The 16858-nt window shown below is 37.8% G+C and overlaps 1 protein-coding gene across 1 annotated transcript; it reads right to left on the bottom strand.

The window, feature by feature from the left end:
- Positions 1–441: 441 nt before the first annotated feature.
- LOC143855484 (serine carboxypeptidase-like) lies at positions 442–14008 on the bottom strand. The gene is made up of 9 exons (XM_077365599.1): positions 13561–14008; positions 12152–12320; positions 5643–5762; positions 3475–3618; positions 3246–3396; positions 2479–2564; positions 2128–2386; positions 921–1054; positions 442–821 (listed from the first exon to the last, which is right to left on the bottom strand). Exons 1-9 carry the CDS (start codon positions 13884–13886, stop codon positions 693–695), a joined length of 1518 nt encoding a protein of 505 aa, XP_077221714.1. The 5' UTR covers positions 13887–14008; the 3' UTR covers positions 442–692.
- Between the last annotated feature and the right edge of the window lie 2850 nt (positions 14009–16858).

The raw sequence follows: 16858 nt of genomic DNA on the forward strand, positions 1-16858 counted from the left end.
TCCGGGATTTCTTCAAAATTGTAGATGAGAGACAAGAGAAGAAGCGGACCAGCTGTCGTTTTATGACTTCTCACCATTCTTTCCGTCAGCAAGAGAGTAGCAGATCATCCCATGTTTCTAGGTTTTACAAATCTAAGGATGCGGGAGAGATTTCTAAAACCTGAATTTCTTACTTAAAATCAAAGAAACGCTGTCAGGACAGCATACAACAGCTTGATCATGAACCCTCTTTTACACTGTTTTCAAACTAAAAACTTGAATTCTAAAATCCGCGTATCCAAACGGCCCCTAAATAATCATAAGTAGGATTTGGAGCTTGATAGAGCCCCAAATGGTGAGCAGTTTCTCACAAGCAGCCCAATCCAGCCTAGCTAAGAAACGACAATGGCCAAAACACAAGCTGGCAAACAGTGACCCGACATGTTAAAAGTTCTCACAATCTAAATCAAATAGCAAACCTTTAACAGCTATGCTAAGAGTCCCACAGAAATAAATTTAACCTGGTTTTGGAAACACATTTACAGCCACATCCAGAAGAGAAATTGAGAGTAATGGGGGATATTGATACCAGTGACACAGCTATGATTCTATACATAGTGGTATAGAATCAATGATGAAAACAGATAGGTTTCACAATTACTCTTAAAATACACTGAATTTCTGTTTAAGGTCAGCTCAATAGTTTCCGGCTATTATATGTCAGCAACTGCGTCCAATTGTTCCGGAGAAGCATCGGCGAGTTTCCCTTGGGTCCACCTCTTCAACATCTCTAATGCAGCCTTGGGCTGATCCATTGGAACCATGTGACCAGCATCGTGGACCTATTCACACAACCCACGGCTAAGTTATCATATGTATGGCGATAGAGAGATAGCTTACATTGATTTAAAGAGAAGGATAAATAGAAACAATGGAGAAACCTTGAGGAAACTGAGAGGCCCATAGCTTTTCAATTGTCCTCCTTCGATGCCATCGACTAGGAATGGTACATTGGGTGCTGCGGCGAATGCTTGCTGACCAGACCATTCCATTGAATGAACCCACCTTGAGTTTCCTGCTCCAAGCACATATGTTTAATGGTAAGAGTTACAATTATGGGATGGTGTGTCAATATCAAATGTGGACATGAGAAGGTTAGATACTATGGTCCTAGGAAAAGAAATGTTTGAATCAAGTAATTCATTAAGGCCATGTGTGTAAATCGGTGTCTCCAAGTGGTGTGAGAGGCGTAGGGTAGTGGGAGGAGGAGAGAGATTTGAGAGGGCACGATTGAGATGAGAAGCGGCTAAAATCAGGAAAAAGTCGATCCCATTTTGAGTAGAGCTTTTGTTTCCTGATTTATAGCCACTTCTCATCACTTGGAGACACTACTAGTTTCCTATTTTTTGTTTCCTGATTTTTAGCCACTTCACCCTTCTCCACTTGGAAACACCAACTTATCATGAAAAAAAAAAAAAAAAACCTCATGGCAGCCAAACACGCCCTAAATGAAAGCAACTGAAATTCAAAACCTGATAAACAGAAATACATTGCATGTTTGCCAACCATGAATAACAATTTTCATGGAATATTTGCTACATAATGTAAGAGAGGGTTAAAAAGGTGTGAGAGAAGAAAATTTTGAGGGGGTGGTGTGTGGGGAGAGCATGGGATAGGGTTGGAAAATAGGGAAAACAAATTACTATTTTTTTTTTTTGAATGATAATAAAAATACCATTTTAAACAGAGATGTTTTTTCTTTGTTTACCATCCCTTGAATGACAACAAAAATTGCATTTTAAACAGAGATGTTTTTTCTTTGTTTGCCATCCCTAACACATGCTCTCCGTAACATTTCAGCCATTTCAAATCTCTCTCTCTCTCTCTCTCTCTCTCTCTCTCTCCATCACTTTGGGTAAACAAATATTCCATGATATTTTTCCATGGTTGTCAAACATGCCCTAAAGTTCACATGACCATCTTAGTAGCTCCCAATTTTTTAAAATTGCGACCAAAATTGTACTATGTCGCTCCAAATGGTTATTCGATGGGTAATGCATAGGGGATCTTTTATCATTCCATTGGATTCCGATTGTACTTTGTACCGAAGTGGACTTGAACTCAAATACAAAACTACGTAAAACTTACCGAGCCAGTTGCATATGAGATCATATTCCCCAGCGTAAATAAGCAGCTTGATGCCATCCTCAATAAGAGCAGGGATACCTACTTCCAAATTCCTCATCCAGTCGGTGAGCATAGCCTGGTATACAGTAGGACTACATGAGACAAAGTCTATGTCTCCAACTCCAAGGGCATCTCTAACATTCTTTTGGTTCAATAATTTCTCCATGTTTGAGAAATCATAACAAAGATCGCCCTCACACTGTTTTCTGATATCGTAGTACTGCAAATATTATAATACTCCAAGTTAAATATATCTTCAAAATCCAAAATCCAGGATTTACAGGATCCAAATTAATATCTGTGTAACCTTACATTTATCTTTCCAATAATACCCATGATAGAATTGAATATACTGTTGCAAACCACATATGAAGCCATGCAAGCTGCTTTAGAGGTGCCTGAAATAACATTTCATGCATTAAACCAAGTTAAAAAATAATCATTCCCCAAGGAAAACCAATAATAATTGGTATTTTATTGCATTTGAAAATATCTGTAACCTTGTTCATCATTAGAGGCACAAAGCCCAAACTTGCATAAGTATTTGAAGGCATGCAGGTGAAAGAGCAATGCATTTACCATACATACAACCATGAATTTAAATTTCGGCTTCGGTTTCGGCCAAAATCCCGAAATTTCAGCCGAAATCCGGTAAAAAAATGTTTAAATTTTAATTTCGAAATTTTGGTCGAAATTACCAAAATTTCGGCCGAAATATCGGAGAAATATTATAGTTTTTGAAAAAATATTTCATTTTCCCCAAATTTTTGCTGAAATTTGGGAAAAATCTGAAATTTCGGGTTCGGTGGATTTCGGTTTCGGTCCCATCTGAAATCCGAAATTTCAGATTTTGGCTAAAATTTAAAAGCATGCATACAACTATTTAATGTATAACAGGGGTTAGATATTCAAAATCATGAAGTAAACCAAATTAGCTTAGCAGCAGCGTCAACTCAAACATTCACATAAGGAAAAGAAAACATAATTATCAAATTTTAGCTATGATTTTATGACAAATAACTAGATAAGGAACAACAATTGAGGTAAACTTTAGACATTCTAAGAAACACACAACTTACCACAGAGCTTTATTGCCAGTTCACATGCTGGGTAAAACTTGTTAATTTTTTTGTAGTCAGATTTTTCAATTATTCCCATATCCAATGCATAATCTGCATATGCTCCATACTGGATTGCAGGATCAGTAAGTCCATTACCAATGGCGAAACCCTGCATAACAATATTTGTCAATTATGTAAGTTCAAGACAGAGAGAAGAACACAGAATAAAATTTGAATAAGGGCATGCCTTCAAATTTATATGAATGCCTTCTTTGGCTTTGTTTCCCTGGTGAATCCTACTGGCAAAAGCAGGAATATAGTGTCCGGCATATGATTCTCCGGTAATGTAAAAATCATTCTTCGCATACTGTGGATGCTCAGTGAAAAAGGCCTGAAATCATGAGAAAGAAATTCAGAATTTGCAACCCTAAATATTTAGAAATTCGGATATGAGTGTCTGACAAAGCAACCCTAAATATTTAGAAACAGGAATACGCCCATACATGTATATACAAATAAAATTACTGATTACTATCATAATTTGCAATGATATAAATTCAATATTCATTTAACAAATTAATAAATCTTAGGAATAAACAACTAAAATCTAAAACAAACGTGAGATAATCAAATAATGCATTCATCAATCTAATATAGTTTTTATTTGCCTCCAATATGCAGCGAGGATGAGAGATGAATATGATATGATGATGATTTTTCAAATCGATACGATACGATGATGATAATATTGGAATAAGAGTTTGTTTTGGGTTTTATGTGTAGGTGAGGAGAGATAACAACAAATATTAATTAAAAAGAGCGAAAAGAAGAGTTTATAATAAAATAAGAGTTAATAATATATGAGGAAAAGGATTGTACGCTCGACCGTACCTAAAGTTAGGTACGGTAGAGTGCCAAATCACATGGGTCCCCCATTTTTGGTGGGCATCTAAACCATTCATTTGCAAGGCCCTACATAGATAGGGTGCATACCAAAAATCAGCACCATTGAATCATCCTAACCCCTCCAAAACTGGAGGCCAAAATGGGCAGATTTGTGGACAAACACTGTCTGTCCATTTTGGCCTCCACAAATGGATGGGTTAGGATGATCCTATGGAGCTGATTTTTGGTATGCACCCTATCTATGATGGGGCCTTGCAAATGAATGGTTTAGATGCCCACCAAAAATGGGGGACCCATGTGATTTGGCACTCTACCGTACCTAACTTTAGGTACGGTCGAGCGTACAATCCTTTTCCTCATAATATATATATATATATATATATATATATATATATATATATATATATATAGAGAGAGAGAGAGAGAGAGAGAGAGAGAGAGAGAGAGTTTCCTCATAATATATATATATATATATATATATATATATATATATATATATATATATATATATATATATATATATATATAGAGAGAGAGAGAGAGAGAGAGAGAGAGAGAGAGAGAGAACATTTCCTACACACTTGTGTAGGTAAGTTACCTACACACTACCTTAAAATACAGTGGGGGCCCACATTGTTTGGGTGATCCAAACAATTCATTTGAATGGTCCTCACATAGATAGGGTGTCCACAAAAAATCAGATCCATAGGATCATCCCAACCCTACGATTTGTGGAGGTAAAATGGACGTGTATAAACCTTCACAAATTAGTCCATTTTTTGCCTCCATAGTTTGAATGGTTAGGATGATCCTATGGATCTGATTTTTTGTGGACACCCTATCTATGTGAGGATCATTCAAATGAATGGTTTGGATCACCCAAACAATGTGGGCCCCTACTGTATTTTAAGGTAGTGTGTAGGTAACTTACCTACACAAGTGTGTAGGAAATGTTCTCTCATATATATATATATATATATATATATATATATATATATATATATATATATATATATATATATATATATATATATGAAAAAGGATCGTGAAGACAAGTGAAGAAAGGCCAAGGAAACAAATAGTTCTTATTATGTTGAGATTTTCAATTTCAACTCAACAGGCATAAGCTAACTAGAATTTTATAAAAAATAACCAAAAAGTTGTTGACATTTTTGAGAGATTCTTAAGTTGACTTAGCTGATTTTAAGAGATAAACAGGTGATTTTTCACAACTCAATTTAGATCACAGCAAAACTGAGTCAACTAAGCCAGTTCAGATTCTGAGGTGGCAATATTTTTCAGCGCTCATATCAAAATTCACTCCAAAGAAGACTCAGGACACATTTCATGTTACACATTGCAGTATGTCATTCAATCAAGGGTCGATCAAAAGTAACTCTTAGCAGTTAATACACATATAACAAGTGTTAACTGTCCATAAAAAAACCCAAAAAAAAAAAAAAAAAAAAAAACTGTCCTTAAATAACATCTAATGAGAAACATACGAACCTGCAAGAAGTCGTATAAATCATTACTCACACCTCTTTCATCGTGACGAAGATCACGCTTATCTGAAGTATAACTAAAACCAGTTCCTGTGGGCTGATCAACATACAAAAGGTTTGATGCCTGCAGCATTCAGGGAAAAAAAAACTATATTTAAACTTTAAATTCCCATAGAAAGCAATAAGAAATATGGTTTATATACGATCAAGAAATCTATGTCTACATAATATTTACAATAAACATGGCATTCATCAATGATGAAAAGTAGCAGAAATTCAATTTTATGTTCAAAACAAAAAATGGATATTCTACTCTAGATAGTCTACAACTTCCAACCATGTTATCTTCTAAAACAAATTTTGCAAGGAAATCACATTTTGCAGTGACAGTAACTTCATAAAACACCAAATTGGAACTGTTTTATCTCGCCATACAATCAGATTGAACATATAACAGAGATGGTTGCTTAATTCTGCACCCATTATCGTGAGGCAAATCAAGAAACTAAGCAAGAAACTAAGAAGTCACTAGGAAACTTGCATTTTATGTTCCAGATTTTCTGGAACAGCTTTCTAGATTAAGTAGATAAGCATTAATTTTTCTTGCAGCTGATGCAGCAAGGGAATGACTGAACTCAACTATATCTTCGCCACCATTCTATGTTTGTTACATTGAAAACTGTAATATCATTAGCGCAAGCAAGTTTCCCAAAACCAATTGGTGATGGAAGAGGCACAACTAATTCTCTTAAAGTCTAGATTGACCACAGCACAACACCTCGTACTGCTATGAACGGCAGCGCAAAAGCCCCCATATTAAGCAGGGGATGTGGGCTCTCTTGCTAAGTAAGGGATAGACATAAGGTGTTGCACACCTCATGGGTGCGCCCCAGGCTGGGCTGTCAAGCCCTTTTAGAGCCCACGGGAGGTTCCGGCCCCCATCCTCCCTAGGTAGTCCCCCCGAAACTACCTCAGGGAGTCTCGAACCTGGGACCTCGCTCTGATACAACTTGTAGGATCATAGCGCAAGCAAGTTTCCCAAAACCAATTGGTGATGTGAGAGGCACAACTAATTCTCTTAAAGTCTAGGTTGACCATAGCACAACACCCCGTACTACTATCAACAACAGCGTAGCGCCCTTTCTAAGCGAGGGATGGACACAAGGTGTTGTACACCTCATGGTTGCACCCCAGGCCGGGCTGTCAAGCCCCTTTTCGAGCTCATGGCAGGTTCTGGCCCCCATAAGCCAGCCCCCCAAGGAGGATGGCTGGCCCCCATAAGCCAACCAAAACTTATACAGCTTAGACACAAACATGTCTGCCAAAGTCAAAACACAAAACATTATATGTCAGACAGCAATCTTGGGAAACCTGACTGGCGGACACCTATGTACATTTGTATGATATAATGAAACATAAACTGCCAATACCTTTTCCCACTCACATTCTCATTGTAAGCATGGTAGGCTAGTGTGGCGATCATGACCATTCACCTTGTTCGACATGACGAGGACGTGCAAGTATACTTGATCCCATGCCTAACATGCAAACTTAAACCCTTGTAGAAATTACCTACTGATATTTCCAGGTCTTTAATGAGAAATAAGATCTCAAGATGGGACCATACATTGCTGTGTGGGATAGGCTCCTATGCTGCTTATTTCATTTGGCACCATCGGTTAGCACATGATAATAATGGCATTTTTTTTATAAATTTTATGCCTCTATCATCAGCAGTCAGCACCGTGGCACTTGTATCAAATATCTAAGTGATGTTGGAGCTTAGGATCACAAAGAAGGTTTCAAGTACTTTGATTATAATGACCTATAATCATGGGTTTATATTTATTTTCTTCATGCTCTGATTATCACTCAAGGCAAACTTTCACCCAAGGCTGCCACATGTATTGATATATATACATTTTATGATCCTCAGCCATCCAAATCTCCATTATTTGTTATGGTTCTTCCTTCATCTAGTAAAGATGGCTATGAAGAAAACCAGTAGTTTCTTTATGATGAAATGGAAAATCAGCAGTGATCTCTCTCTATGATGGAATAAAACATAACAGGCTAGAAAGGGTGATCTAGTCAACCTTTTGAAAAGCACTATTTTTGACAAAGAGAACAGCAACAGTCCTCACAGCCACATCTTTTAACTAACCAAATGCAAAAAATTCATAACCTTGTTCATTTGAAGAATGATAGGTGACTAAATGCCATCGTAGAGAAGCAAAATACCTAATATAAATGAGATATGGGAGATTATGGATAGACCTATTAACAACACCATTGTTGGCTGTAAATGGGTTTATAAGCAGACTCGACTTATAGCAAAGGGATACAAATAGAATTTTGCACAAGATAATAAAGTAAAGAAGAAAACAATCCATTTAATTTAGCCTTATCAAATTTGGATAAATGGACACTACATCATATGGATCTCATGAATGCATTCGTGTCAGAAGGATTCAATGGGGCTGATTGCCACGTACACTTCTGCTGGGTGGCCCAAGTAATCAAAAGGGGAAAAAATATCACTTCTCTTTCAGATTTTATAGAGGGTGTTCGGCAATCACGACCCGCCAGGCCCGTTTCCACCAAATTTACTTTTTGCGCCCTTTAAGGATGGAATTCTGGGGAGCGACTAGGAGTCGCTTCTCATCAATCTGTTTCAGCCCGATTTTGTAGGAGGGAATGAGAATTGTTGCCGAATACCATTGGAGGAGGAGATCTAAGAATGCATTCTTGTATTGAAATGTAAAGGAGAAGATCTATATGGAGCAAACACAAGGTTTTGGAAGAATTAATAGTTGTAACTACGTGTCTCTACGAAAGAAGGCTATCTATGTTTTAAAGTAAGCACCGACCGATAACTCGGTGTGATAGCTTTTTAGTCAGGCCTTAGCAAGAAAAGGGTACAAAAAACGCGTATGCTAACTCTCTTTTTATTTGAAGAACAATGGCAAGTAAGATACTTGATTTAGTTATATTAATGAAAAATTTATAATTGGAAGCGATGATGACGAAACCATAGATCTAAAGAATAAACTGAAACGAGATTTTGACATGAATGTCTTAGTTAGGTACTTCCTAGGAATGTGTAAGGGAATTATTTTAGCACAACGGAAGTATGCTGGAGATCTTGTATATAGAGGGCGCTTCTACTAAGGTGTTAGTTGGAGGGTGGATTGAATGGATTAGATTGCGCAGCGAAAAGTCTGGGAGTAATCTAAAACAAATTTTTTTGATCCCTTCAATCCATTTCCCAAGATCCTAGTCACTAGATGACCAATGGTTATTTCATAGAAAATGCAAAGGAATAGAAAAAATCCCAAATTGATTACCTGATCAGTAATCTCGGCTTGATCTACTCCCTGCTCGGCTTTTGATCTTCTCAAGATCGAACGCCCCAGGAGTTGAATGGATGCCTTCTATGGATTCGCACGAATACGGAGTATTGAAGAAGAACACTTATTCTTCTCTTGGTTCCAAACCAAAAGGAAATACTGAATTCCTAAAGAGAATTGAGAGAGAGATGAAATCTGGGAGGCAAGAGAGAAAACGTGTGTAGAGAGAGCTTTTCTCTTTCCCTCTACCTTATTTAAAGGGAAAGAAGGCCTGGACGTCCAACCGCACTTGGACGCCAAAGGCATTCCTAAAATATCTCCCAATTTTCACCCTTTTAGTTTCTTCGCTAATTTTCCAATTAAGCATAATTTCCATAAAGAGTTTTGTAAAATAGAAACTTCTTTTCATTTTTATCTCTCCCTCTTTATTCACATATAGAAATTCCAACTTTCCATCTTAATTAATTAATCACATTAATTTATTACATAATATATAATGTATATATACTAAAGTTCATCCACCATAACTACGATGTAAATCCCACTGTATAAAATACAGACGATCTCATCCGTCCGTGCAATCCGTAAATCCGGGACCGAATCATCCAAGGATCCTCATGGGTCAAGCGAGTTGTGAGTGGGATCGACGTAGGAATCTGACGGTCTATCCTGCAGGATTACTAGAGCCCCATTGTGACTTTGTTCTGTAGTGACACTAGGTTCGTATTTAGGTAAGTGGCTCCTAGTACAAAAGATTAATAACGCCTTTCTCCAACAGCTTAATCTTTTGGAGCAAAGTGGTAGTTTCACATGGTATCAGAGCAAATGCCTGGGTTCAAACCTCCTTGATAGCAAAATCCACATGCAATGGCTAAACCCAAAAGTGGGGGCACATGTGCCACGTGTAGGCCAACCCAAAGAAAGAGGGGCCACACGTGAGGGGGAGTGTTAAAGTACAAAAGAATAATAACGCCTTTCTCCAACTGCTTAAGCTTTTGGAGTAAAGTCGTAGTTTCACATCCCTGAAGATGATATCAGATCATCCAAATACCTCTAATCACTTCCTATGTGTACATCCTTCCTCCAAATCCTCATTTACTAGACCCCATGGAGTGTGGACACTTACTATCCTCTTGGCACACCCTAAAGTATACCTTTCGATCAACATGTCCGGGCCCGCAAATGCATGTGCAAATTTCCTTTTCAAAACATTGAATATTTTGGAAAACATTTTGATAAACCATTAATCATAACCACATGGCCAAGTATTTTAGAAGACCCCTCCTGTGACTGAAACTGAAAGTGCCTTTCCTCATTAAGGAGGTGGAGGATTCCATGTTGGGCATCCCTATTGATCTCGTAGTTTGCCCTATGGCCCAGTACTACTCGTAGAAGATCCCAATCAAGAACCACCAAGAGGTAGACCTGAGCCATAAAGCGGGCCCACAGACCAATATGATCCCTCACGTTTTAAGGACATATAAAGGGTCCTATCTAGATAGAATAGCCATATCCTCATTTCTTGTCCACTAGTATGATCTCCTTCCGTGCGTGAACCATTCACTGAACCCATTTTGCCTGCTTCGGTTCTACTACCCTAGTGGCTAAGATAAGCCACCCCAATTCGTGTATGCAGGCAAGGGATGATGCCGGTCATGTACAGGAAGAGATGTCCAGTCGCAACCCCAACCAGGGACATTTTTGGTTTGCGATCATATCTCCCCGCACCTTCGGATCTGTGAATCCATGGGCATGATATTCCTACGATGTTACCTAAGGACAAACATGTATTAAGTAATCATATAACACATTCCTTTTATATTGCCCAATAAGATGTCATGAATTCCATTTATAATTTTAAGGTTCAATACAAGAATGACTAGCTTTTAGGGCATACACTTAAACATAAGGCCCCAATTGCAGACCATCAAGTTATTTGTTGACAAGCAGTTAATGTTTCGAGAAGAAATTTGGCTTGGGAGGGAGAGTTAGAACATCATATATTTTCAATATGGGGTATTTGGGTATTTTCTTCTTTTACTTCTATTGCACGCATATATTTTGGTCTTAGACCAAAAAGATTAATGGGAATAAGTACTTCATTCTCTCTATTTGTAAAACAACTTCTCTTCTGTTTTTCTCCTTCAAACATTTTTAAGTCATAACTAACTACTGAACGAACCAGATCGATTGAACCAACAGTTAGTCCTAGTTGGCTAGTTCTAATGACTTCTTTCTCTTGACTATTGAGGATCTTGATCGGCTAGGCAGGGGATTTCTCCTATCTCAGTTTGGCCAGCACTTTTACATTTGTTCACTTGAAAAGGAACAAAGATTTAACAGACACTCTCATATAAGACACTGCAAAAGAAAAGGCAAAGAAACATTAACGGCTAACCAATTGATCAACCGGTACTTTTTCTTTTCTTCGTGCGTAAACTGGGATTTGCCCCACAACCTCGTATTGTTGAGGCACAAAGCACCACCAGTTGAGCTATGGGTTCAAGCCTATTAAACTGATCCCCTCATATAAGGCAATGAGAAATAAAGAAATAACAGTTCCACAACTATAATTGAATGAAGCATAAATGATTGTTTCATATTAATTCACACAAACTGCATGACAACCACATTGGATATGATTATACGAATAAGAGATGCAATCCAAATTCTTACCCATATAAAATACATAGGTTTCTCAAATTTTGAACCATAAACAAGGTGTCAAAATAAATAAATTATGAATCTAGAATTACATTCCATGATAAGAAGCTCTGGATTTGAAACCTGAAAGGGCTGTTTGGATACGTGGATTTTAGAATCCAGGTTTTAGTTTGAAAGCGATGTAAAATTCTAGATTTTACAATCCATTATCCTGGATTTTATGTAAAAAAATCCAGGTTTTAGAAATCTATCCCCCATCCTGAGATTTCTAAAACCTGAAAACATGGGACGATCTCCTACTCTCTCGCTCGACGGAAATAAGGGTGAGAAATCAGAAAACGATGGACAGTCTCCTTCTCTCATCTCCCATTAAGGATTTTGAGGAAATCCAAGATTCTAAAGTCCGCATATCCAAACGGCCCCAAAAAGTAATGCTAGTTCCAAAAATTTTATGTTTAATCTGTAAACTAAAATAAGAAATCAGAGTCATCAGACTTACCTTATCCCAGCCATAATCATTCCACGTAAGAGACATGTTCTTCCCTATAGTGAAAGGCCCATTTTCATAGAATACTGCCAATTCGCTGCTACAACCTGGACCTCCCGTTAACCAAATAACAACAGGATCTTTCTCACTGTTTCGTGATTCGAAGAAAAAGTAGAACATCCTGCAAGTATCAAAAACAAAAATTCAGGACAATAAGACACACAAAATCAACGTAGAGATAGAATATTTGGGAAGCCATAAACCAAATGATAACAAAATGTTACAAAATTTAGGTCCTGGAATCACAAATGGAGCATCTATACAAGTTTCAAGAGAAAATGCCCATCCTTATGCATTAAAAGTTTAAAACTACGAATCCTTATGCAAAACATATTCAATTTACAAGTATGGCATCGAGCACAAGGAACAAATACAGAGCTGCGTGTGAATTACATGCCACAATACATTCATTGTCACAGATATCAACCAACATAACAAGTCATAAAAAAAAATGGGCCCTTCTTCTGCCATCGTCCTCCTCTTCTCCCTACTGATAAAATGATGGGCCCTATGAAAAAAGAAGAGAGGTACCCCATTATAATGCCAGGCAGGTTCCATTAATTTCTAAGTGAAATTGATGGACTAATCTTTATCCCATGAAAATACACACCAAATAGACATGAACCTGTGTCTAGAAGATTTAAAATATGGACGGAAAATGGAAGTCCAGATTTTCATTGTGAATTCACTTGCCCACATCTCCGGCAGACGGCCTGTGACGACATGCATGAACTCGAACACTGATTGATCATAAATCAAAACCCAAAAGATAAATTAGGTTGATGGAATCAATCTGGTAAAGTTCTTAGCAACCAAAAGTCTCCGGATTTTCGATTTATATTAATAGTCTATTATCGCCTGTAAATATTATAATCAACATGGAAAATTCTTTATTAAATAATTCATACAGAACCCTAAATCATAACATCAGATTATTTGGCAAAATCCAGTTTTCAGTAGAGCCCAATACTATCAAATATTCATCAACTTAATCTGAACCTTGATTTTCAAATTTCAAAGAAACCCAGTAAAATTAAACTCATCAGGGAATTGAGCAGTTTCAAATGAATCATCGAATTAATAACACATAACCCAAAAACCTAGAACCCTTAAAATTGCAACACTCATGGGATTGAAAAGGAAAAAAAAATGTAAAATTGGGTTTTCAAATATTCATCAACTTAATCTGAAGTTTGATTTTAAAATTTCACAGAAACCCATTAAAATAAAACTCTTCATGGAATTAATCAGTTTCAAATTCATCATCCAATTAAATAACATATAACACCAAACCCTATAACCCTTAAAATTGCACCACTGATGGGACTGAAAAGAAAAGAAAAAATGTAAAAAATTGTTACCTAGCAGCATGAGAATGAGGGAGCTGATAGTATCCGGCATGGTGGCCGAGATCTTCAACAGAGACACCAGATTTGGCGGCGAGATCAGGAAACCCAAATTGTTTTTCAACAATCTTTGGGAAATCATGGCCGTTGATTTTCTCTTCTGTTACAGAGACAGCGTCTTTGGGAAAGAGATTAAGTTCTCGAATTAGTTTCTGGGCTTGAGTGGTGGGGAAAGTGGCAGAAGAAGGGAGACGGAGATCGTCAGGAATTAGAGAGGAATGAGAAGGAGAAAGAGAGAAGAGAAGAAGAGAGAGTAAGATGAAGGAGAGAATTTTTTCCATGGTTTGGTGTTGTTGGGAGATTGGAGAGAGGATTTTGGGGATTTAAAGGGATTTGAAGAAACAGATTTTGCGGAGAAGACGGAAGTGAGGGTGGAGTATAAGCCTGAAGAAAGAGGGAGCGTGAAAGGCAAAAAGAGAGAGATAGTTATTCCAACTAACTTTCTTTGTCTTTGTTTTTTTTTTTTTTTTTTTCAGTTTTTGTTTGGTTCTCTACTTTTTTTCAGGGTTTTCTGTTGGGCAGGGATAAATTCACCCCCTCGGATTACAATATTCACCCCTATTTTTCAAATGGACTGTACAGCCCACTCCATAGAATGATCCAAACCGTCCATTTGATGGGCCACAAGGTAAATAGTTTGTGCTCCGAAAATCATTTCCATAGGATGATTATAGCCCTCTGATCTTTAGAGGCTTGATTATATGGAGTTCTATATAGATCGGAGGGCTAGGATCATCCTATGGAAAAGATTTTCGGAGACAACCTATTTAGATTGTGGCCCATCAAATGGACGGTTTGGAGCATCCTATGGTGTGGGTTATACATCCATTTTTTAAAATAGGGGGTGAATACTATAATTGAAGGGGGTGAATTATCACCGCCTTTATTTTTCCAGGGTTTTCAGTTTCGCAAGAAGGGTTGTTGGTGGAAGTGAGGGTGGGGTCCCACAATCCTAAGTAGGACTTGCTTTACTCTACCAGTCAAGATATTTATATTAGTGGCCGAGTGGGATAGAGAATGAAAAGACATATTTCTGAGAAAAGAAGGATTAAATGGTCTGGCTTAAGAAAGGGGTATCAGGTATGCAATCTAAGATGACATGTTTTTTTAGGCTAGGTGGGAAAAGCTATCTAAAATGAAATATTTCGTTTTCCAGGGCAGTTGGAAAATGCTCTGTCCACAGCCAAAGCAACATCACTCTCATTTGGCCGATGACGTAGGGACTAACTGCCCACATGAAACCCACCCTTAGACACAATGCTTTCCTTATTGTGAGAAAGAGGGATAGAAGTATTGAAATATTTAAAGAGTAGATTTTTTGGGCACACGTCCATTATACACATCCATTTTACCTCCACAAAATTGTAGGGTTGGGATGATCCTATGGAGCTGATTTTTTGGGCACACTCTATCTTTGTTAGGCCCCATCAAATGAATGCTTTGGATCATGCAAACAATGTGGCCCCCACTGTATTTTAAGCCAGTGTGCAGAAACTCTTTTCTCATATTTAAATATGAGACTTTGTTAGGCAATTTTGCGGGAAGCCATTTCAAGGCTGGCTTTTGGACGTGAGAACAGCCGCACATGCTTACTGTTCATCAGATTTTGTCTTATTCATTTAATTCATCCAAGGTGGCTGTTCTTGTTAGGATGAAATCCCAACCGTAGGTGGCCGTGGCGAAATCAATGGCCTAGATCAATACAATTTTGTTAAGAGTTATAATTTGGCTGAATGACTAAATCTTCTAGAAAAAGAGAGATAAGGATTATCTCATATCTTTTGGCTTATCATAAGGTATTGTGTACCTAAAAGTAAGGAATTCTAAGTTGATCTTGTGGGCGTGATGGTGAGCAAAACAACTTATAAGAATTCTATAAATACCCTAGTTGGGACACTGCTTGCACACGGCTATTTTGAGAAGCTTTTCTCTCCTAAATTTCTAGTGTTCCACATAAGAGAGAGAGAGAGAGAGAGAGAGAGAGAGAGAGCTTGGCTCTCATCCCCGTTCTACCGTGAAGCAATGAGAATCCTAATAAGGGATAAATCATCAATCGGAATCCACAACCCAACTCAAGGCTATTGCATCTGGTATGTAATTGTTTTTGTCTAGATAATTAGATAAACTTAAAAGGGCGATTCTCTCAAGATTTGATCGCAGCTATAGACCTTGGGTCTATACATAAAGGTTAATAGTTCTCTCGTGCAAAAGTGAGCCGTGATGTGGCTTTTTACGAAATTGCCTAGCAAATCCCTAATTAAAAAAAAAAAAAGCTTTTTGAAAATGATTTTAAACATAGAGTTCTTTTTTTTTTTTTTTGAAATTGGTTATTTTCAAAGTGTGTTGGGGAAAGATTATGGGAAGACTAAAAAGTTTAGTTATCCGTGGAAGTTTTACAAGAGTTAAGAATGATTTAAAAGTATTCATCCACTCAAGACATTTATTTTAAACGCATGCCTTTTACACTTAGTTGGGTATAGGATGGTGCAACACACCGTCCACATAAGCACACACACTGAACGGGAGGAGGGGATATAGGGAGCTAATGACACTTCGTTGATGTACTTCGCGCAGGCACATCATCGTAGGATCAATCATAACAACCAATATTGGATCCCTCAAAGGAACATATATGTAATCAAGGCCATTGATCTTGTGGGTCACCATAATGATACCGGCGAAAATTACTAAGAACATGCACTCTTCGGAAGATTCAAATCTGAGGATGGATTTTCATCAACCTGTTGAGGATGATGCAGTCCATATGATATTGCAAGAATTTGAAAGGAGGCGGCCTATCTCAAAGTCGTGAGTAGGTCGAAGAGGCTCAAGGCTAAGGGGTACCCAAGTGGGTCGACATGCATAGGCACTAATGGGGGTAAAAATAACCATCCAATCGGCAAACTCCACATGTCAAAGGCCCCCCCAGGTGCCAAAAGGGCATCGAAGTAATTTCCCGTAGTCAACACAAAGCCCCTACAAAAAGCGGTATTTATGGCTCATTGCCACCCGCTCAAAGGCAATACGGCAATCAAATCGCAAGGGAAATTACAGATTAGCCTTAACACACTCAACCACTATAAACAGGGGCCAAAAGGTAATGGACACGATCTCAAAACTTACTATTTTCAATTGATTGATTTTTCCTTATCTGTTGTTGTCACTGACTTAAGCATCGGAGGGCTTTCCTGGAGAACCCCCTCTCCAGGTCGGTCTTCTAACCGTTTGCTCGTGTGTGTAGGTCCAAACTAAA

Source organism: Tasmannia lanceolata, unplaced genomic scaffold, assembly GCF_043159265.1.
Source record: "Tasmannia lanceolata isolate RefF3 unplaced genomic scaffold, GAP_Taslan_0.1 ptg000021l, whole genome shotgun sequence".
NCBI lineage: Eukaryota > Viridiplantae > Streptophyta > Magnoliopsida > Canellales > Winteraceae > Tasmannia > Tasmannia lanceolata.

Bases quoted from the DNA above. Each gene is read 5' to 3' on its own strand.
- LOC143855484 (XM_077365599.1), bottom strand. From the start codon at position 13,886: ATGGAAAAAATTCTCTCCTTCATCTTACTCTCTCTTCTTCTCTTCTCT. The intron at 3,619-5,642 runs GTTCGTATGTTT...TCATGATTTCAG, and splicing joins ATTTATACGACTTCTTGCAG to GCCTTTTTCACTGAGCATCC. The intron at 1,055-2,127 runs GTAAGTTTTACG...TGCTTGGAGCAG, and splicing joins TCTCATATGCAACTGGCTCG to GAAACTCAAGGTGGGTTCAT.